At 35.8% G+C, this 19,870-nt stretch overlaps 1 protein-coding gene across 5 annotated transcripts in view; it reads right to left on the reverse strand.

The window, feature by feature from the left end:
- The window catches only part of STYX (serine/threonine/tyrosine interacting protein), a 55,126-nt gene that overhangs the window by 5,239 nt on the left and 30,017 nt on the right, over positions 1-19,870 (reverse strand). For 2 of the 5 annotated variants that reach the window (XM_055435487.2, XM_055435489.2), the window contains exons 5-10: positions 15,277-15,337; positions 14,838-14,874; positions 14,374-14,413; positions 14,232-14,282; positions 12,479-12,551; positions 6,004-8,671 (exon numbers count right to left, since the gene is read on the reverse strand). In XM_055435487.2, coding sequence (XP_055291462.2) covers positions 8,468-8,671; positions 12,479-12,551; positions 14,232-14,282; positions 14,374-14,413; positions 14,838-14,874; positions 15,277-15,337 — 466 coding nt within the window. In that variant the 3' untranslated portion in view covers positions 6,004-8,467. Of the gene's footprint in view, positions 1-1,876; positions 1,971-6,003; positions 8,672-12,478; positions 12,552-14,231; positions 14,283-14,373; positions 14,414-14,837; positions 14,875-15,276; positions 15,338-19,870 lie in introns of those variants that run through there. The other 3 variants (XM_055435488.2, XM_088839907.1, XM_088839906.1) reach the window with 3 other exon arrangements.

The following is a 19,870-nucleotide window of genomic DNA, read 5'->3' on the forward strand; positions in this document are numbered from 1 at the left end:
ACTTATGCTCTAAAAGTTGTGGTAAATCATGGTTAATAATGTTAGTCCAGAGGATGGATTGGATTCCAATGGGAAACTAGTATTTCACTACAAGATTAATAAGAACAGAAATATAGTACTGACAGAATAAAGAAAATATGCTAGTCATTAAAATAAATCTAAATGTGTGCGTATGTGCTAAGTTGCTTCAGTCGTGTCCGATCTTTGCGACCCTATAGACTGCAGCCCGCCAGACTCCTCTGTCCAGGCAGTAATACTGGAGTAGGCTGCCATGCCCTCCCCTCCAGGGGATCTTCCTGACCCAGGGATTGAACTCGTGTCTCTTATGTTTCCTGCATTGGCAGGTGGGCTCTTTACCATTAGCATCACCTGGAAAGCCTTAAGTCTAAATACAGCTGTTGTAACAGATTCAGATACAGTGCTGCATCTGCATTCTACTAAGGGAGGTTGAGACATAGATAATTCAAGGCAAAAAGTGAGGAGGTACAGATAAAGCTCTATGGCAGAATAACTAGAAATTAGAGGAAGAATAAGTCAATCATCATGTTTTCTTGAGGCAATGACATCTGAACCCAGTTTTTATGGAGAGACTGGATGTGATGCTTTCGAGGTGGAGAACAGAAGACACACACGGGAAACTATGAGTAGCTCAAGTTTTCTGCAGTGCATATATAGAGGTACAGTGAGAGATACAAATAAAGATCAAAAGGGCCTTTAATTACTATCTGTGATGTGTTTGCTTCAGTAAAAAATTAAGCCAATGAAGACTTTTATACAAGAAAACCACTATTAGAATTATCTGTCATGAAAATATGTCTGGCCACAATGCACAGAACACTTAGGATGGGAGGCCAATACAGACCTGAACTATATTGAGATTAAAGGTATTATAAAAAGAAAAAATATTTCTTACTGAAGAAACAGACCCTCCCGTTTTGGAAAATGATTACATAGAAGTTGCAAACTAAAGAGTCAATGACAACTAGGAAGTTAAGCTTGAAGAATGGTTATATAGTTTCATCACAAAGGAGGTACAATATAGTGCTGGACTTGTGGATGAGATCACCAGTGTTCAATTTCTAGATCCAACACTAACCAGGTACGTAACCTATTTTTCCTAACTTAAAAGGCTATTGGTGCAAATAAGACTGAAAGGAACTCTGGGAGAGAAAAATAATAAACTAATAAATTCCATGAATGCTCTAATAAAAAGGAGACAAAAACGGGTAGCAAGGTCTTGGAGAGGAAGGCAAAATTTAAGAGATTTTGAGAGCATGCCTGGATCATTAAATGGGGGAGGAAACACTCTAAAATAGGGAAAGAAAAAAGGACAAATATCGCAAGAGAGAAAATGAGTCACCCTGCTTTCACTTATTAACCACCTTTTATTTTCAATAAGATCACTTAAGTGTATTTAGGACCTCCGGTACCAGACCCCTCTTATTATTTTAATCTCTGCAACACAGTTATACTACTTAACCGTGGAGAAGGGAATGACAACCCACTCCAATATTCTAGACTGGAGAATTTCATGGACAGAGGAGCCTGGCAGGCTACAGTCCATGGGGTCACAAAGAGTTGGACACCACTGAGTAACTGACACTTTAAACTACTTAAAGATTTAAAGCTCAATAAAATGGAAATCTGATCTTCCAACCAGCATGTTCTACTTAACTAGTGGCGTACACACAGAAGCTCAGTATAATACCTAATTATAAAATTAAAATTTGAAATTATTTTAATTCAATAGCCCATCCAAAAGTTTCTAAACAAGTTAAACTGCTCAGTGTAACTTGCTAATGAGTGACAGATGTGTCTTGCACTTTTCATGTCATCATCTATCTCCCCAAATTTCTCCAAAATGAAAAATCCTTACCTGTGGAGCCAGAATGAACAGATAACGACCTTTCTATCTGAAGTGGTGACATCATCTGTATTGTTAATTTTGCTAGGTAGATGGCTTCATATTCCTAGAAAAGATTTTAATTAACTTGAATATACATTTAAATTCTTGGATACCCAAAACAAAATGAAATTTAAAAAGTGGTTAATGCATTACTGGTATTCTTAGTTTATACTGAAAACTCGAGTGCCATATGGCTGTAAGAGAAATGCTTAAAATTTCTATCTTATAATTTCACATACACTGATGAGACTATAAATCAAATCACGCCAATAGCCTGCACTAGGGTATCACACACTGAACTAGCAATCAGTACATATTCTCTGCCACTGGGGCAGATCTCTGGCTTAAGAAGAAAATGAAATATTAAAAAATCAGACTAATATGAAGCATTTAATAGATTCAAGTACATTCAGTTCAGTTCAGTCACTCATTCGTGTCTGACTCTTTATGACCCCATTGACCGCAGCATGCCAGGCTTCCCTGTCCATCACCAACTCCTGGAGCTTGCTCAAACTCATGTTCATAGAGTTGGTGGTGCCATCCAACCATCTCATCCTCTGTCATCCCCTTCTCCTCCTGCCTTCAATCTTCAAGCATGTATCTGGTTCAAGTATATATCTGGTTCTAATTTCTTAAAATCAACAGTCCTCTACTTTCAATTAAAGAAATAATAAAGGCATTTGTGTACCCTCTGTAGAACAAGACATATAGAGAACTCCTGATTTGATGAAACTACTTAACATCGATAACCCTGAATATGAGAAAGAAAAGTAAGGAAAAAGAACAGTGCCTACTTTTATGACAGGAGCAAGAGAATTATAATTAGGAAGAGGCCTCAAGAGGACTTTTGGAATTCTGGAAAATGTTTGATTTCATTATCTGCATGATAGTTACATGGATGTTTGTTTACACTTTATGCACTTACGCATGTGTTTTATATTTCACAATAACATTAAAAAAATGGAACCAGACTAAGCTATGTAGAGAAGATACCTGGCTGCATATATCAAACAAACTGGGTACAATTTAGAGTTCTCCAAAAAAGGTGGCAGACCTAAGACAAATCTTAGAAGCCCTTGCATAGTATGAAGTATGTGTGGGTCTATCAAGGAAAATGTGAACATCCACACCTGGCATTTTTGCAAGAAGCAAGCTTGGGAGTGGAGAAACTGTTGCCAAGCATCTGCTAATCTTGGTCAGCTTTATCACTAATTCTCAGCCCTGACTATACCTGAGCACCACCTGAGAAGTTTTAAAACCAGTATATATACTCAGCTTACCCCTCTCCTTGGCTGCCCCCTGCCAGTGATTCTCATTTAATGGTATGGGTAAAGTTCCCAGGTGATTCCAATGTGCATGTAGTATTTATGAACCTAAACAAGAAAAACCTGTGACAGAAGGGGCTCTTTTTCTCTACTCACTGAGTAGTCATACTGCTGGAAAAAACTGTTGGTGAGAAAGTCTTCCAAAACAACTGGGAAAATATAAGCTGCCTGTATTTCCCAATCTCTTCCCACAACTTTATTATTGGGAAAAAGGCTTATCTAAGAAAAATGTCTCCAGTTCAAAGATGACCAATAATCAAAAAGGAACCGATATAAGTCTTATGTAAAGGTGTTTGTAAGGGGAAAAAAGCAACATTATAACCAAAAGTCCATATATGAAGAAAACTGCATGAAAATTACACGAGGCAGGTGAAAATTGTGAATAATTCTCCAAAAAATCAATGAGATATGGCATTTCTGAAACAAGTTCAAAGAAGAGTTAAAAGGACTCATGGAAGAAATGTAACAATGAAAGAGACGACATAACTCTTAGAGCTCAATAGAAAAAAGAAAATAAACCACAAAAATAATGGCTGTAAGAGAATCAACAAAGAGAACTGACCACGCCATGCAATTCTAGCACATTATTAATGTACCCTTTTCTCCTGGATTGTTCCCAACAGCACATAAATATGCCCTTTCCTACCATGTTAGAAAACAAACAAAACGCCCCTCTTAATCCTAGTTTCCCCTCCAACTACTGTTTTTCCATTTTCCCCTTTTAATTCCTGGAAATATCTATTCTTGCTGTTCACATTCCTCTCTTCCCATTATGCTTATACTCCTCATTCCACAAAAAATTGTTTGTCAAGGGCACTGATGACTTCATGCTCCTAATCCAATGTCAGTTCTCAGCCCTTACTTAACCTATTATCAACCTTTGAAACAAAGGATCATCTCCTATTCTTCAAATGCTTTCTTCACTTGACTTCCCAAGCACCAGACCATCCTGGTTTTCTCCCCAACTCATTAGCCACTCCTTTCAGCCTCCTCTGATGATTCGCCATCTCCCCAATCTCGACATGTTGGGAGTACATTAAGTTTCTGTTTTTGAAGTCCTTCTCTATCCACACTCCCTTCTCTGGTCATCTCACTCAGTTTTAAAGCTTTCAATAGCATCCACATACTGAAAACCCCTAGATATAAGATTCTTTCTCATGAACTCCAGGCTTATATGCAGACCTGCCCACTATCTAATAACTCTCTTAACCTTAACATGACCAAAAACGTCTTGATTTTATTCCCTTCAAATTTCATGAAGTTTCTCCTATACAAGTAAGCACAGTTCCTCTTCCAGCTGTTCAGACTAAAAGGCTTAGAATCATCCCAGTCTCTATTCTCCAATCCATCAGCAAATTCTGTAAGCTATACTGTCAAGTAAATCCAGAATCTGATCTCTTTTCATCAGGAATCACTTTTGTCTAAATCCGTATTCTCTCTTGACTCCCATCACTCCATAGCCTTGTAACTCATGTACTTGCTTCCGCCCTAACTCCAACAACCTTTACAGTATATATACATGGTATACTACATTTAACACAGATGACCCAGTTATTCCTTAAAAGCCAAAGGCCTTATTTATAATGGCCTATAAATGCGTATCACGTGGCCCCTGACCTCCCAGGTTTAATCTGTTGTTACTATTCATTTGCAGCTACACTGACCTCCTCACACTTCTTGAAAATACTATGCATACTCCCATCTCAAGGCACTTGCACATATTCCCTCTATCTAGAATGCTTTCCTCCAAGTATTGAAATAGTTCATTCTCTTACTTTCTTCATGTCTTTGGTCAAATAACATTTTTGCGATAAGGCCTTTTCTGATCGCCTTTCGAAAATGCAATTCATATCTCACTTCCTTATATGACCTTAATGGCTCTCTTATTTTTTTCTGTGACCTATTACCATATGACCTACTACTTTTGTGTTGTTGTTAGTCATTCAGTCATGTCCAACTCTTTGTGACCCAATGGACTGCAGCCCACCAGGCTCCTCTGTCCATGAGATTTCTCTGGCAAGAATACTGCCATTTCTTTCTCCATGACCTACTATATTTTAGTTTGTTTACTGTCTAATTCATTAAAATAAGTTTTATGAAGTCAGGGATTTCTGTTTTGTTCTCTGCTTTACTGCCACTGCTTATAACAATGTCAAATAAACATCTGATGAAACAATAAAGCATGGGAAAGTAAAGAAAAGCTTGCCAAAAATCAAGCCAAAAGACAAAAAAAAACAAAGCTGAAAATAATTACCGAGCAAGTAGATATGGAAGAAAAAAAGAAAACACAAAATATATCTCTGGGAGAAAAAAACAGGCAAGTAAAAAAGAACAGCAATAGCCAAATACGTATTAGAAGAAAACTTTCTGAAATAAGGGAAGATGTGAATCTGTAACTGGTAAGGGCATATATGACTAAAAAGAAATTAATATAGAGCAATCAAAAAGATATACTTGACAAAGCATCCTATGCTCATCCAGACAACACCTCCTCCTCCCAATCAAGTCTTCTAAGAGGGAAGAGTTTTAAAAATAAGGCTCCCTTCGGACTTCTCTAGGACAATTATTCAATGTTAGGTCTGTGTACAAACTCATAAGAGAAAAAGTATTAAACAAATTTTTTAAATTATTTTTTTAAATTTTTTATTGGAGGCTAATTACAATATTATATTGGTTGCTTCTGCCATACACTGACATGAATCCGCCCCAGATGTACATGTGTTCCCCCTGCTGAACCCCCCTCCCACCCCCCTCCTCCCCATATCCCCGCTCTGGGTCATCCCCGTTCACCAGCCCCGAGCACCCTGTATCATGCGTCGAACCTGGACTGGTGATTCGTTTCACATACGATAATATACATGTTTCAATGCCATTCTCCCAAATCATCCCACCCTCACCCTCTCCCACAGTCCCAAAGACTGTTCTATACACCTGTGTCTCTTTTGCTGTCTCGTATACAGGGTTAATGGAGGGCAATGGCACCCCACTCCAGTATTCTTGCCTGGAGAATCCCATGGACAGGGGAGCCTGGTGGGCTGCAGTCCATGGGGTTGCTAAGAGTCGGACACGACTGAGAGACTTCACTTTCACTTTCATAGGTTGGAGAAGGAAATGGCAACCTACTCCAGTGTTCTTGCCTGGAGAATCCCAGGGATGGGGGAGCCTGGTGGGCTGCCGTCTATGGGGTCACACAGAGTCGGACACGACTGAAGCGACTCAGCAGCAGCATACAGGGTTAAAATTACCCTCTTTCTAAATTCCATATATATGCATTAATATACTGTATTGATGTTTTTCTTTCTGGCTTACTTCACTCTGTATAATAGGCTCCAGTTTCATCCACCTCATTAGAACTGGTTCAAATGCATTCTTTTTAATGGCTGAGTAATACTCTATTGTGTATATGTACCAAAGCTTTCTTATCCATTCATCTGCAGATGGACATCTAGGTTGCTTCCATGTCCTCGCTATTATAAACAGTGCTGCGATGAACATTGGAGTACATGTGTCTCTTTCAATTCTGGTTTCCTCGGTGTGTATGCCCAGGAGTGCGATTGCTGGATCATATGGCAGTTCTACTTCCAGTTTTTTAAGGAATCTCCACACTGTTCTCCATAGTGGCTGTACTAGTTTGCATTCCCAACAACAGTGTAAGAGGGTTCCCTTCTCTCCACACCCTCTCCAGCATTTATTGCATGTAGACTTTTGGATAGCAGCCATTCTGACTGGTGTGAAATGGTATCTCATTGTCATTTTTGCATTTCTCTGATTATGAGGGATGTTGAGCATTTTTTCATGTGTTAGCCATCTGTATGTCTTCTTTGGAGAAATGTCTGTTTAGTTCTTTGGCCCATTTTTTGATTGGGTCGTTTATTTTTCTGGAGTTGAGCTGCAGGAGCTGCTTGTATATTTTGGAGATTAATTTTTTGTCAGTTGTTTCATTTGCTATTTTTTTCTCCCACTCTGAAGGCTGTCTTTTCACCTTGCTTATAGTTTCCTCCATGACCCACCTCCCAGAATATTGGAAATAAAAGCAAAAATAAACAAATGGGACCTAATTAAAATTAAAAGCTTCTGCACAGTAAACAAATTTTTTTAATCTAGCCAATTGCCATTCAAACATAAACACAACAGAGCTTTCCTGGTGGTCCAATGATTAAGACTCCATACTTCCACTGCAGGGGGCAAGGGTTTGATCCCCAGTCAGGCAACTAAGATCCCACATGCCATGCAATGTGGCCAAAACAAACATAAGAGCAACAGAAAAACAGTTTCCAAAATGCTAGGACTTAAGCTTCCAAGAACTCGTCTTGAAAATAATGCTCAAACTCCAGGAGTTGAATAAAGCAGCTAGAATCCTATTTAAATATAGAACTCAGCATGAACGAAGAAAAATGCGGCTATAGCATAGAATGCAAATATTATAATTTGTAACAATGTAGAAAAAGTAAAATCCAGGAAACGTTTAAGTGGATGGACACAGTTTAAGTGGATGATTCTATACTGCTAAGTAACAAAAGGTATAATATTTAAATATTTTTTAAAGTATAAACAGTATCTCCTAGAAGAACTAAGAGTAGTATCAACAAAACAGGTTGTGGAGGGGAAGGAGGAAAATAGAGGTATACAAATTTTTATCTTTTATAAGATAAATTTTTATCTTTTATATCTTTTATAGTGGAAATCCACTGATAGTTATTTAAATGTGATAACTCAAGGAACATATGTATATACTATAAAGTTATATTGTGCCCATTAAGTAAAGAACTTACAAACTTAAAAAGTATCAAAAGAATACAAACAAAAAATTCATCAATTTATAGTGAAAAGTTTAAAAAAGATGTATTTTAAGAGAAAGCATGATATGAAAATAAAATGACAGACAAAGTGTATGTCATTCTTAGTACAAAAAAGTGGGATAAATTCCCCTATTAAAGAAAAATACTGATAACAAATCAAAATAACAAAATACAGCCATAGGGCACATACAAGAAATACATCTAAAACCAAGTGATTTAGAAAGGTGGAAAGAAAAGCAATGAAGAAACTCACAAGGAAAATGCAAACAAAAAAGGATCACAATATTCAGGTTAATTTCAAAGTAAAATAACTGGACAATAAACATGTAACTACAATGAAGATCTAACTTGAATTTTATCTACTAAATAATGCAGCACAAAAGAAACTAGAGGAATTAAATAAACAGAAACAGAACAAAGGGAGTTTCAGTTCACCTCTAAGCCCCCAAAAGATGAAGTGAACAAATACAATGTGCCCTCCGTACCCATGGATGCAGAACCCACAGATACACAGAACTGACTGTACTATGCCATTTTATATAAGATTTGGAATCCATGGCGAGGGAGTAGAGGGGTGTGTATGGCCCTGGAACCAATTCTTCACAGATATAGAAGGATGACTGCAGATTCAATTTTATGCCCTGAAAACAGAGAATAAATCTTCTTTTCAAATAGTCATAATAACAAATGTTTATTATACCACAAAGAAAACATTTAAATTTTAGTTATATGATTTATAATAAAACTCTCAAATGCTAAGTAAAAAATAAAATCAAAGTGAAATGACAGAATATCAAGTTATAACAAGAATAAAAATGTTACATAGCAAAATCTATGTAGGATATATAGAAAATGGCTACAGAAATGCTAACCTGTGGCAGATTCATGTCAGTGTACGGCAAAACCAATACAATATTATCAAGTAATTGGCCTCCAATTAAAATAAATAAATTTATATTAAAAAAAAAAAGAAATGCTAAGAGGACAATTTACGTTCTTGAATTCTTATAGCTCAGACAGGAAAGGAGACCCGAGTTCTATCCCTGGGTTGGGAAGATCTCTTGGAGAAGGGAATGGCTACCCACTCCAGTATTCTTGTCTGGAGAATCCCAAGAACAGAGGGATATAGTCCATGGGGTCGCAAAGAGTCAGAGATGACTGAGCGACTAAGCACGTAACTGAGAAAATCCACAAAAGAATAACAGCAGCAGCAGCATAAACAACAAAAACGTAAGGAAAGCACAAAGCAAGAAGAAATTCAAATATAGAAAAATTATATAAACTAACCAGATCAAGGGAAAAAAGAAAGCACTGATATACAAAATTAGAAAAAAAGAATGAAAAAAATAACCACAGAAATTAGAAGATATCGAAAAATACAAGACATTATTTTCCTTAATTTTAGCTCAAATCCAATGAAATTAAATAGATTATGACTCCATCCAAAGTGAGTCTAAAGAGTCTATGAAAATCAGACTTAACCATTAACCACATGAAGAAAGCTGTCCAAGAACTGGTTCACCCTCAAAACATGAATGAATGAAATAATGAATAACTGAATTAAATTTAAAAAATCAAGGTCCAGTGATTTCACAGGTACTATATATCAAACATTAAGAAACAGTCATTTAGAATCTAATTTACATTGTTCTAGAGCACATAAAGAGAAAGCAAGTTTTCATTTTAAAAATGAGAAAACCGTGACAGACACTCTAAACCAGAAGATGGTAGTACAGAAAAAAAAATTACAAACCAGTATCACTTATTCAACTAATTTCAAAATCTTAAAAAAAAAAAAATTGACAAACAGAATCTAGCAACACATTAATGGAATATAGTCTACCATAATAAATTCATTTGTGAATCAAAATGATTCAAAATTAGTAAGTCCAGCATAATGTGATTCAACTCACCATATTAATGACTTAAAGGAATAAAACTAGAGTCATTTCATAAAAAAATGTTTTAAGTTAAAAATCAATATCCATTCCTGATAAAAACCTTTTAAATATGCACAAGCAAATACTGAAACACACACACAGTGCAATAATAAAAGGAAAGACACTGAAATCAAGAATAAAGTAAGTACGAATAACACACAACTATTACTTATCAAATTGTTCTGATACAATGATCACCAAGTGAGAAAGAAAAAAAATTAGAGACAAAATTATTATGATTTGCAGATGAAAATCTAGGACAATCAACTGGAAAATTCTTTAGAATTGTTCCTAGAGTTTAGTAAGGCTGCCAATTGAAAACATAAACAGCTTTCCTATAAATAAATGAGCAATTAGAAACAAAGAAACTTGAAAAGACAATTTTACTTATAATGGAATAAAAGAAATTTATGAAAATAAATTTCATAAGAAATACATATATTTTAAACACTAAAGGACACAAATTGACTTGAATAAAGGGAACATACTCTTAAAAACATACTCTTTGAAAAATTTAAAGGTGTCAATTCTTTCTGCACTCTTTCCAGTAAAGTTCACACCACAAAATGGGGTTAAAAACTTGCCAGGAAATTTTTGGAAAGAACATTAATGAGGAAATCTTGATTAAATTACTTAATATAAGTAATACAGACTACTTACAAATATTATAGCATTTAAAACTTTGACACAAAGGCAGCAATAAGCAGATCAATGGAACAAAATGCAAAGTCAGAAACAGACTCAAGTGTGGATTTAGAATTTGGTATATAATAAGAATGGCATTTCAAATCATTGGCTGTGCTGTGCTTAAGTCACTCAGTCATGTCCAACTCTTTGCGATCCCATGGACTGTAGCCCACCAGGCTACTCTGTCCATGGAGATTCTCCAGGGAAGAATACTGGAGTGGGTTGCCATGCCCTCCTCCAGGGGATCTTCCCAACCCAGAGATCAAACTCAAGTCTCCCGCATTGCAGGTGGATTCTTTACTATCTGAGCCACGAGGGAAGCCTTCAAATCACTGGCAACAGATAAATTTTCTTAATATACAAAGAATCCCAACAAACCAATGAGAAAAAGACCAACAACCTATTAGAAAAATGGGCAAACTATAAGCAGTTGCCAATTTTACCACCATGACAACAATAATCCAAAAGTTTCATAAAACACTTTTTCTATTGGTATTGATTAGGACTTCCCTGGTGGCTCAGACGGTAAAGCGTCTGTCTACAAATGCGGGAGACTCAGGATCGATCCCTGGGTCAGGAAGATCCGCTGGAAAAGGAAATGGCAATCCACTCCAGTACTATTGCCTGGAAAATCCCATGGACAGAGGAGCCTGGTAGGCTCCATGGACTCACAAAGAGTCGGACACGACTGAGCGACTTCACTTACTTAGGTATGGGTAAGTAGGTGGTACTCTTTGTTTCCTGGAGTCTTTTTAAAGGCAATTTAGCAACATCAACTTTCAAATATCCTCTGACCGAGCAATTTCACTCTGATCAATTATCTTACAGTTACATTCACACATGTAAACAGAGATACACCTATCAGGACATTCTTTCCAATGTTGTTTAAAATCATGAAAGACTGGAAACAACCTAAAGCTCCATGTATGAGGAACTGGTCACATAAAACTGTGATACATACACACACACACACACACACACACACACACAAATATTATGAAGGTAGAGCTATGTATGATCTTCAAGATATAGTATTAAGGAGACTTACTTTTCAAGTATTCTTAAGCATTACTGAATTTTTTTTCTTAATCATGAATATTTTTCTCTTTTTTAAATGAAATAAAAACTAAAAGTGAATTAAAAATAAATAAAAATAAATTAATTTTGCAGCACTCTTGATGTTTCAATGTGAGATTTATTCCTGCATAACCAGATGCAATCAGCCAGAGCACATTCTTTGACTTACGATTTTTCATCTTGGAAAAAATTAATCTGATAATTCACAGGTTTATTTTCTTTTTAGTGTATCTTCCACACATCATCAAAGTGTGAAAGAACATGGAGAAGATAAAGCATATAAAATAGAAAAAGCTGCTACATGTAACACACTTAGAACCAAAATTCTCTTATGCTCTGTATGTAATCAAAATAGAGGAAAAATGGAAGACATGTCTAAGATTAATTATTTTACTTCAGATTTAACAATGTGCTTTTAATCCTTTTTTTCTTATCAATGGCAGCTTAAAAAAATACTTTTAAATAGATTTAAACTTGAACAAAGTAATTAGATTATGGCAATTTTTAAGTATTTACCAAGTACTACAACTAAATTATATGAACACAAATTTTTAATTATCATACTTTCTGACTGCCTTATTGGAGAAGGAAATGGCAACCCACTCCAGTGTTCTTGCCTGGAGAATCCCAGGGACAGGGGAGCCTTGTTGGCTGCCATCTATGGGGTCGCACCGAGTTGGACACAACTGAAGCGACTTAGCAGCAGCAGCCGACTGTCTTAAAGAGGAAAAATAGAGAAGTTACCTGAAGTTGATGGACAAATCCAGCATTAGGATTAATACAAAATCTTCTTTCTTGAACATAAGCAAATGCATCTCTGAAAACAAAAAAATAGGAAAACTAAGGTGGTAATATTATTTCATGAATTAATCTCAATTTTTCCAGAATTTATCTAAAGTAGGAACTTACCTAACAATTTACCTAAAACAGAAAATCATAATCAGACAGCTTGTACTACAGAGAGGTAGTGAACTGCAGTGGGAAAGTCCTTTGCTTCCCAGCTGTGTGTTCTAGGGGATACTTTTCAACTTCTCTAAGCTTTATTTTTTTCATGTGTAAACTGGGGATCATAACAATTCCTATCTTGAAGCACTATTGTGAATATGGAAGACAGTAAGTATAACATATCAAGTATAACATGTTGCACACACACTACATGCTCAGATTTTATTATTGGTTAAATTAGAAACATGTGGACTTCCTTGTGTTGTTTAGACAAAAGTATCCATAAGTGTATCTGGCATCTGGCAGAGACCCAATAAATAGAATTTATTTTCACTATTATTGCTGACATGGCACCAAATAAGAAAAAAATATATAAAACAAAATCTACCAAGCATTAATCTTTTCAATTAAATAAACACAAAACATTTGTATTCAAATAATATTTAAGAAAACCTTTAAGCAAACTTTTCCATTATAATTTTAAGATAAAAATAACATATGAACTAAAAGATCTAAATGTCCACTATGTGTCAGGCATGTGGATCCAATGTTGAACATAGCTCAAATGGACAAGGTTAACGGAGTACACAGCATAAGAATGGAAGGTTGATAAAGGCATGTCATGTGAAGTTTCACTGGCCACATTAAGAATTATTAAGGATCAGAAACCTCTGAAAGCTCTTTAGGGTAAGGTGAAATGTGATTTATCTTCTGAAACAATCATTTTGACTGAGGTGTGAAGAGCAGAACAGATTAGAGAAGGAAAGAACACAGAAGACCGCTAAGGTGGTAACCACCGGAAGAGCTTGTATTAGGGAGATCAAATAATGAGATATGACTAGAGCTTGATTAGGGAGATTCAATGATGAGAAAGAGCCAGAATCGAGGAATATTTTAGAACATAGAACAGAATTTTGTAATGGATCAGTATGGGACATGAGTGAAAGAGTATCAATGATTACAGTAGATTTGGAACTTGTACAAGACACTCTAAGAAAGTAAATACTGTACATCGGCCAGCTTTGTTTTAGGGTGAAAAGCACATTAGACTTTGTCTCTCTCTCGTCTAAGCAATATACTTGGAAAAGACAATTTTGCATAAAACAAATAATAAATTGTGAATAGACAATAAAACAATTCTTAAGCAATTTTTCACCCAACTACTGTTAAAGGAAAACATAATAAATTAACCTTTTAAACAAAGAAAGCAATTACATCTTTGTCTAATAAGAATTTTAAAACTTAACCAATTCCCTAGTAGTAAGCAAACAGTTTTCCATGGGTTACTCCAACTGTAATTATCTTGGGTTTTTAAAATAATAAGAGAACTAGCTTCATAAAGTAACAAAATATTACCCTAAATGGATCTATACAAGGTAGACCAGCTAGAGAGGTTAAGAGACTAATCACAGGATAAAAGGGCCTGATTAATCAAGCATACCTAGATGACAAAAATCAGGAGATTATTAACTTCCAGTTCCCAAATTGTCTCCATTAAGCCTCATTTTAATGAGAATTCAAATTGTGGCTAGGTTTCAGAATATGTTCTTACCTGTACTTCATTCCAAATGTTTCCATAATGTATGCAATAACAAAGGCAGCACTAAAGAGGGGGAAAATATTTTAGAAAAAAAACAGAAAACATACTCATTAATTAAATGCTGGAGAGAGAAAGATTATTGCTAACATCATACCTCCTGGAGATTCCTGCATTCCCATGGACAAGAACTTTTCCTGAAAAACAAGAAATAGTTATTCTGATAGAAAGATACCTGATGCAGCAGCTAAAATATACTGAAACCATGTATCATACCACAGTAAAATAAATCTTATCTTAAGCATTTTATGTATTCTGTATATACAACTTGGATACTTACCAATTTTCAAATCCTTGAATTTATTTATATTAACTGTGTGGAGACTACAACAGACTTTTAGGTTAAAAAGATTTTAAAGCTGACTTAATATGAAAATAGTTCTATAGAGATATTTAAGAAAGTCTATCCAAATGAAATAAGTTTTGGGAAATTTAGAAAGTCTATTATACATAATTATAATTTTCATATTCTTCATTTAAGAGAAATACTAACTAAAAATTAACTATAATGAATAATTTCCTAAAAATAATCATAAGTTAAATGAAAGAAAAATTATTTACCTCCACTTTGTAAGCTCTCATCAATAAATTCTTTTGTCTGAAGGAAAAAGACAGTGTGTTATAATAAAATATATGGAATAACCTAAGCATAAAATATAAACATATATACACAGTGAAACAAAATATACTGAAAATATTTTCCTGCTAATTTATATGAATAAAAATTACCTTACACCAAAAATTTCCAAAATGCTACAAATACAATTATTATAAGTTTAAATATTATTTTGAATTTAAGGAATTTGAAATACAATTTCTCAAATATTTGGAGATCATAAAAAAAGATTTTAAAAATAGTCAATTTTCTTTACAATCCCACAATTTTCCGACATTACAAGTAATAGCAGTATAGGAGAAAATCATGTTTCATTAAGTTTTAAAAGCACAATTAAGAAAGCAAATCATAAATATTAAATGATATTAAAATATTATTACCTACCATGGGGAAAAAACGTATTATATTTTCAACCGGATTATCTGCAATATCCAAGACTAAATATCTGAAAATAGAATATTGTGTGATTAAGCACACTTTCAGATAAAATTCTTCATATATAAAAAATACAAAAATATCTTGACAATCATGAAAATAACTTTGAAAATATCATATTCCCAAGGACCAGGCCATAGATTTTAGAATGCTTGAAGGCACATCATTTAAAGCCTTAAATAACAGAGCAGACCTAGAAAATAAAGACAAAAAATGCCTATTTTCTCCTCTTTGTAATTCTTCTATTTCTAGCAACTTCCCTAAGACTAGAAGGGTTTTCTTTGGATGGCCCTGCCACCCTTCCTCACAACCCTACAGAGGACAATTTAGAGACAGACCAAAGCCTGAGAGAGAAAGAACTAACGGAAATAGAATGCAGCAGTCTGACAGAGCCGTGAGTCAAACATTCATTGTTTGAACTAACCTACAACAGAGCAACAAGCAACCCAAAGACCACCTGTCCTCAAATTTTACACCTTGAAAAACATTGAAAATAAGTCATTTCAATATACAAGCCTTACTTTATTTTGTGAAAAAATGCCATTTCTGGAAATCTGCTGGCAGTTCAGTGGATTAGGACTCAGTGCTTTCACTGTCAGGGACAGGGTTCTATCCCTGGTTGGGGAACTAAGATCCTGCAAGCTTTGTCATACAGTCTCAACAACCGCTTCCCCCACCCCACCCACAACCAAAAAACAAAGAAACTTTCATTTCTAATCCATCCAAGACCATCTGTTTATTAACATAACTTAGCTAAGTAATTGAGTTATAAAATTAAAATGTAAAGTCAATATTGCTTTAGTAATTATTTTGGTGGTAGCAACTTTAATAAATTCAGGACTTATCACAGAGAAGCTATACCCAGGACATTTTGGCACTAAAAAATTAGAAAGTTATAGTATGGCATTTTAAACTATAACATTGTCATTTAATATATAGAAGTCTAAATATGTGTATACATGATGTGCATGCAAGCATGCACTGTAAGTTGCTTCAGTCGTGTCCAACTCTTTGCCACCCTATGGACTGTAGCAGGGGGATTCTCCAGGCAAGGATACTAGAGTGGGTTGCCATGCCCTCCTCCAGGGGACCTCCCTGACCCAGGGATCGAACCTGTGTCTCCTACGTCTCCTGCGCAGGAGGGGGTTCTTTACCACTAGTGCCACCTGGGAAGCCCGTGTATACATGAAACACATACATAAAACAAAAAATTTAGAAGGAAATTTAACAAAATGTTAAAGCCAAGCTCCTCTGGGTTGTGGAATTATGGATGCTTTTTAAATATTTTTCTTGGTGAATTCTGTATTTTCATAAATATGTATAAAGAACAAGTGCATCTTCTGCAATTAGAAAAAATTCAATCTATTTCATTTTAGATTACATTCATTCCCTTTTTAAAACTAATTTTCTTTAACTGAAAAATGTGTATGCACAGTAAAAAATTCTAACAATATAAAGTTATCTGCAATGAAAACTAGGTTTCGCTACCATCCCAGACCCTAAATTTCCCTTTCCAGAAGTAACTACTGTCAAGTTTCTAGTCTGTCAGTCCAGAAATTTCCTATACATCTACAAGAATAATGCCTAACATACTGCACAAACTTTTAAACACTTCAGGAGTATACATGTGGCTCTGCACCCTGTTTTCTTCATGCAATAAATCATAAAGATTAGTCTATATCAGCACATACACAAATATTTCATTCTTTTTCATGACTACATAGTCTATTATGTATTCACACAATATATTTTAGAGTATCTTACACTGAGGGACATTCAGGTTGCTTTTATTTTTTTAAAAATAAAGCAGAACATTAAAAGATTTTTAACATATATGGTTTTATACAAATATTTTTAGAATGATATCCAAAGAAGAGTTAACTGTACCTGCCTCCTAGCTAGAGATAAATTAAGTAGCTGTGTTTAGGGAAGGAAAAAACCTTTTCCTCTCATACCTTTTTGACCCTTTGGTCTTCGTATCATGTGTAATATACTCTATTTTTTAAGTGAAGCCAAAATAAAGAACATTAAAAACCATCAGATGCTCAACCTCATCATTTTAAGATAAATGTGAAAGGCAAACTAAAACTACACAACACAATTTTTACTCCAGGAGATCACAAAGCTGAAGGGCAATTTACTCCAGATCAGATGGTGAAGGGGCTTGCGATAAGGCAATGAAGCTACCAGTGAGGCCCATGCAGGGATAACCAAGACAGATGGGTCATAGTGAAGAGTGAAGAGTTCTGATAAAATGTGGTCCACTGGAGCAGGAAAAGGCAAACCACTCCAGTATTTCTGTCAGGAGAACCCCATGGACAGTATGAAAAGACAAAAAGATATGATACTGGAAGATGAGCCTCCAGGTTGGAAGGTGTCCAATATGTTACTGGGGAAGAGCAGAGGGCAATTACTAACAGCTCCAGAAAGAATAAAGTAGCTGGGCCAAAGTGGAAATGACACGCAGATGTGGATGTGTCTGGTAGTGAAAGTAAAGTCCAATGCCATAAAGAATGATACTGCATAGGAACCTGGAATATTAGGTCCATGAATCAAGGTAAACTGGACACAGTCAAGCAGGAGATGGCAAGACTGAACACTGAAATCTTAGGAATCAGTGAACTATAATAGACTAGAATGGCTGAATTTAATTTAGATGACCATTATATCAACTACTATGGGCAAGAATTCCTTAGAAGAAATGAAGTAGCCCTCATAGTCAAAAAAAAAAGTCCAAATTGCAGTACTTGGGTGCAAGCTCAAAAATAACAGAATGACACTGCTTTGTTCCCAAGGCAAGCCATTCAACATCAGTAACCCAAATCGATGCACCAACCTCTGATATTGAATAAGCTGAAGACAACTAGTTCCATGAAGACCTACAACACTTCCGAGAACTACCACCAAAAAACGATGTCCTTTTCATCATAAGGGATTGGAATACAAAAGTAGGAAATCAAGAGATATCCAGAATAACAGGCAAGTTTGGCCTTGGAGTACAAAATGAAGCATGGCAAAGGCTAAAAGAGTTTTGCCAAGAGAACATGCTGGTCATAGTAAACACCCCTGACCAATAACCCAACAGATGACTCTATACATGGACATTACCAGATAGTCAGCACCAAAATCATACCATGTTCTTTGCAGCTGAAGACAGAGAAGGTCTATACAGTCACCAAAAACAAGACCTGGAACTGACTGTGGCTCAGATCACGAGCTCCTTATTGCAAAATTCCCCACTTTCTTCAATTGAAAACCATTAGGTCATTCAGGTATGACCTAAATCAATTCCCTTATGATTATACAGTGAGGTGACAAATAAATTCAAGGGACTAGATCTGATGGACAGAGTGCCTGAAAACTACGGATGGAGGTTCATAACAAAGTACAAGAGGCAATAACCAAACAATCTCAAAGAAAAAGAAATGCAAGAAGGAAAAGTGGTTGTCTGAGGAGGCTTCACAAACAGCTGAGGAAAGAAGAGAAGTGAAAGGCAAGGAAGAAAGGTATATCCAACTGAATGCAGAATTTCAGAGAACAGCAAGGAGAGATAAGAAGGACTTCTTCAATGAACAATGCAAAGAAACAGAGGAAACAACAGAATGGGAAAGACTAGAGATCTCTTCAAGAAAACTGGAGATATCAAGGCAAAATTTCACACAACAATGGGCATGATAAAGGACAGGAACTGTAAGGACCAAGTCAAAGCGGAAGAGATTAAGAAGAGGTGGCAAGAATACACAGAAGAACTATACAAATAAGGTCTTAATACCTGGATATCCACGATGGTGTGGTCACTCACCTAGAGCAGGATATCCTCGAGTGTGAAGTAAAGTGGGCCTAAGAAAGCATTACTAAGAACAAAGCTAGTATGTGTATTAGTTGCTCAATTGTGTTCAACTCTCTGAGAGCCCATGGACTGCAGATAGAGGAGCCCTGCCAGGCTCCTCTATCCATGGAATTCTCCAGGCAAGAATACTGGAGTGGGTTGCCACTCTTTTCTCCAGAGGATCTTCCCGACCCAGGGATCAAACCTGCGTCTTTTACACCTCCTGCTTTGGGAGGCAGGTTCTTTACCACTAGTGTCAAGTGGGAAGGCCAAAGCTAGCAGAGGTGATGGAATTCCAGCTGAGCTATTTAAAACCCGAAAAGATGATGCTGTTAAAGTGCTGCACTAAATATGTCAGCAAATTTGGAAAACTCAGCAGTGGTCACAGGACTGGAAAAGGTCAGTTTTCATTCCAATTTCAAAGAAGGGCAATGCTAAAGCATGTTCAAACTACCATACAATTGTGTTCATTTCACATGCTAGTAAGTTTATGCTCAAAATCCTTCACACTAGGCTTCAACAGTATGTGAACTGAGAATTTCCAGACGTACAAGCTGGATTTAGAAAAGGCAGAGGAACTGGAGATCAAATTGACAACATTTACTGATCATGGAGAAGGCAAGGGAGTTCCAAAAAACATCTATTTCTATTACTTTAAACTTTGACTGTGTGGATCACAGCAAACTGTGGAAAATTCTTGAAGAGATGTGAATA

The sequence above is a fragment of the Moschus berezovskii genome, chromosome 9 (genome assembly GCF_049115385.1).
Source record: "Moschus berezovskii isolate FMDL1 chromosome 9, NW_MosBer_1.0, whole genome shotgun sequence".
NCBI classification, from domain to species: domain Eukaryota; kingdom Metazoa; phylum Chordata; class Mammalia; order Artiodactyla; family Moschidae; genus Moschus; species Moschus berezovskii.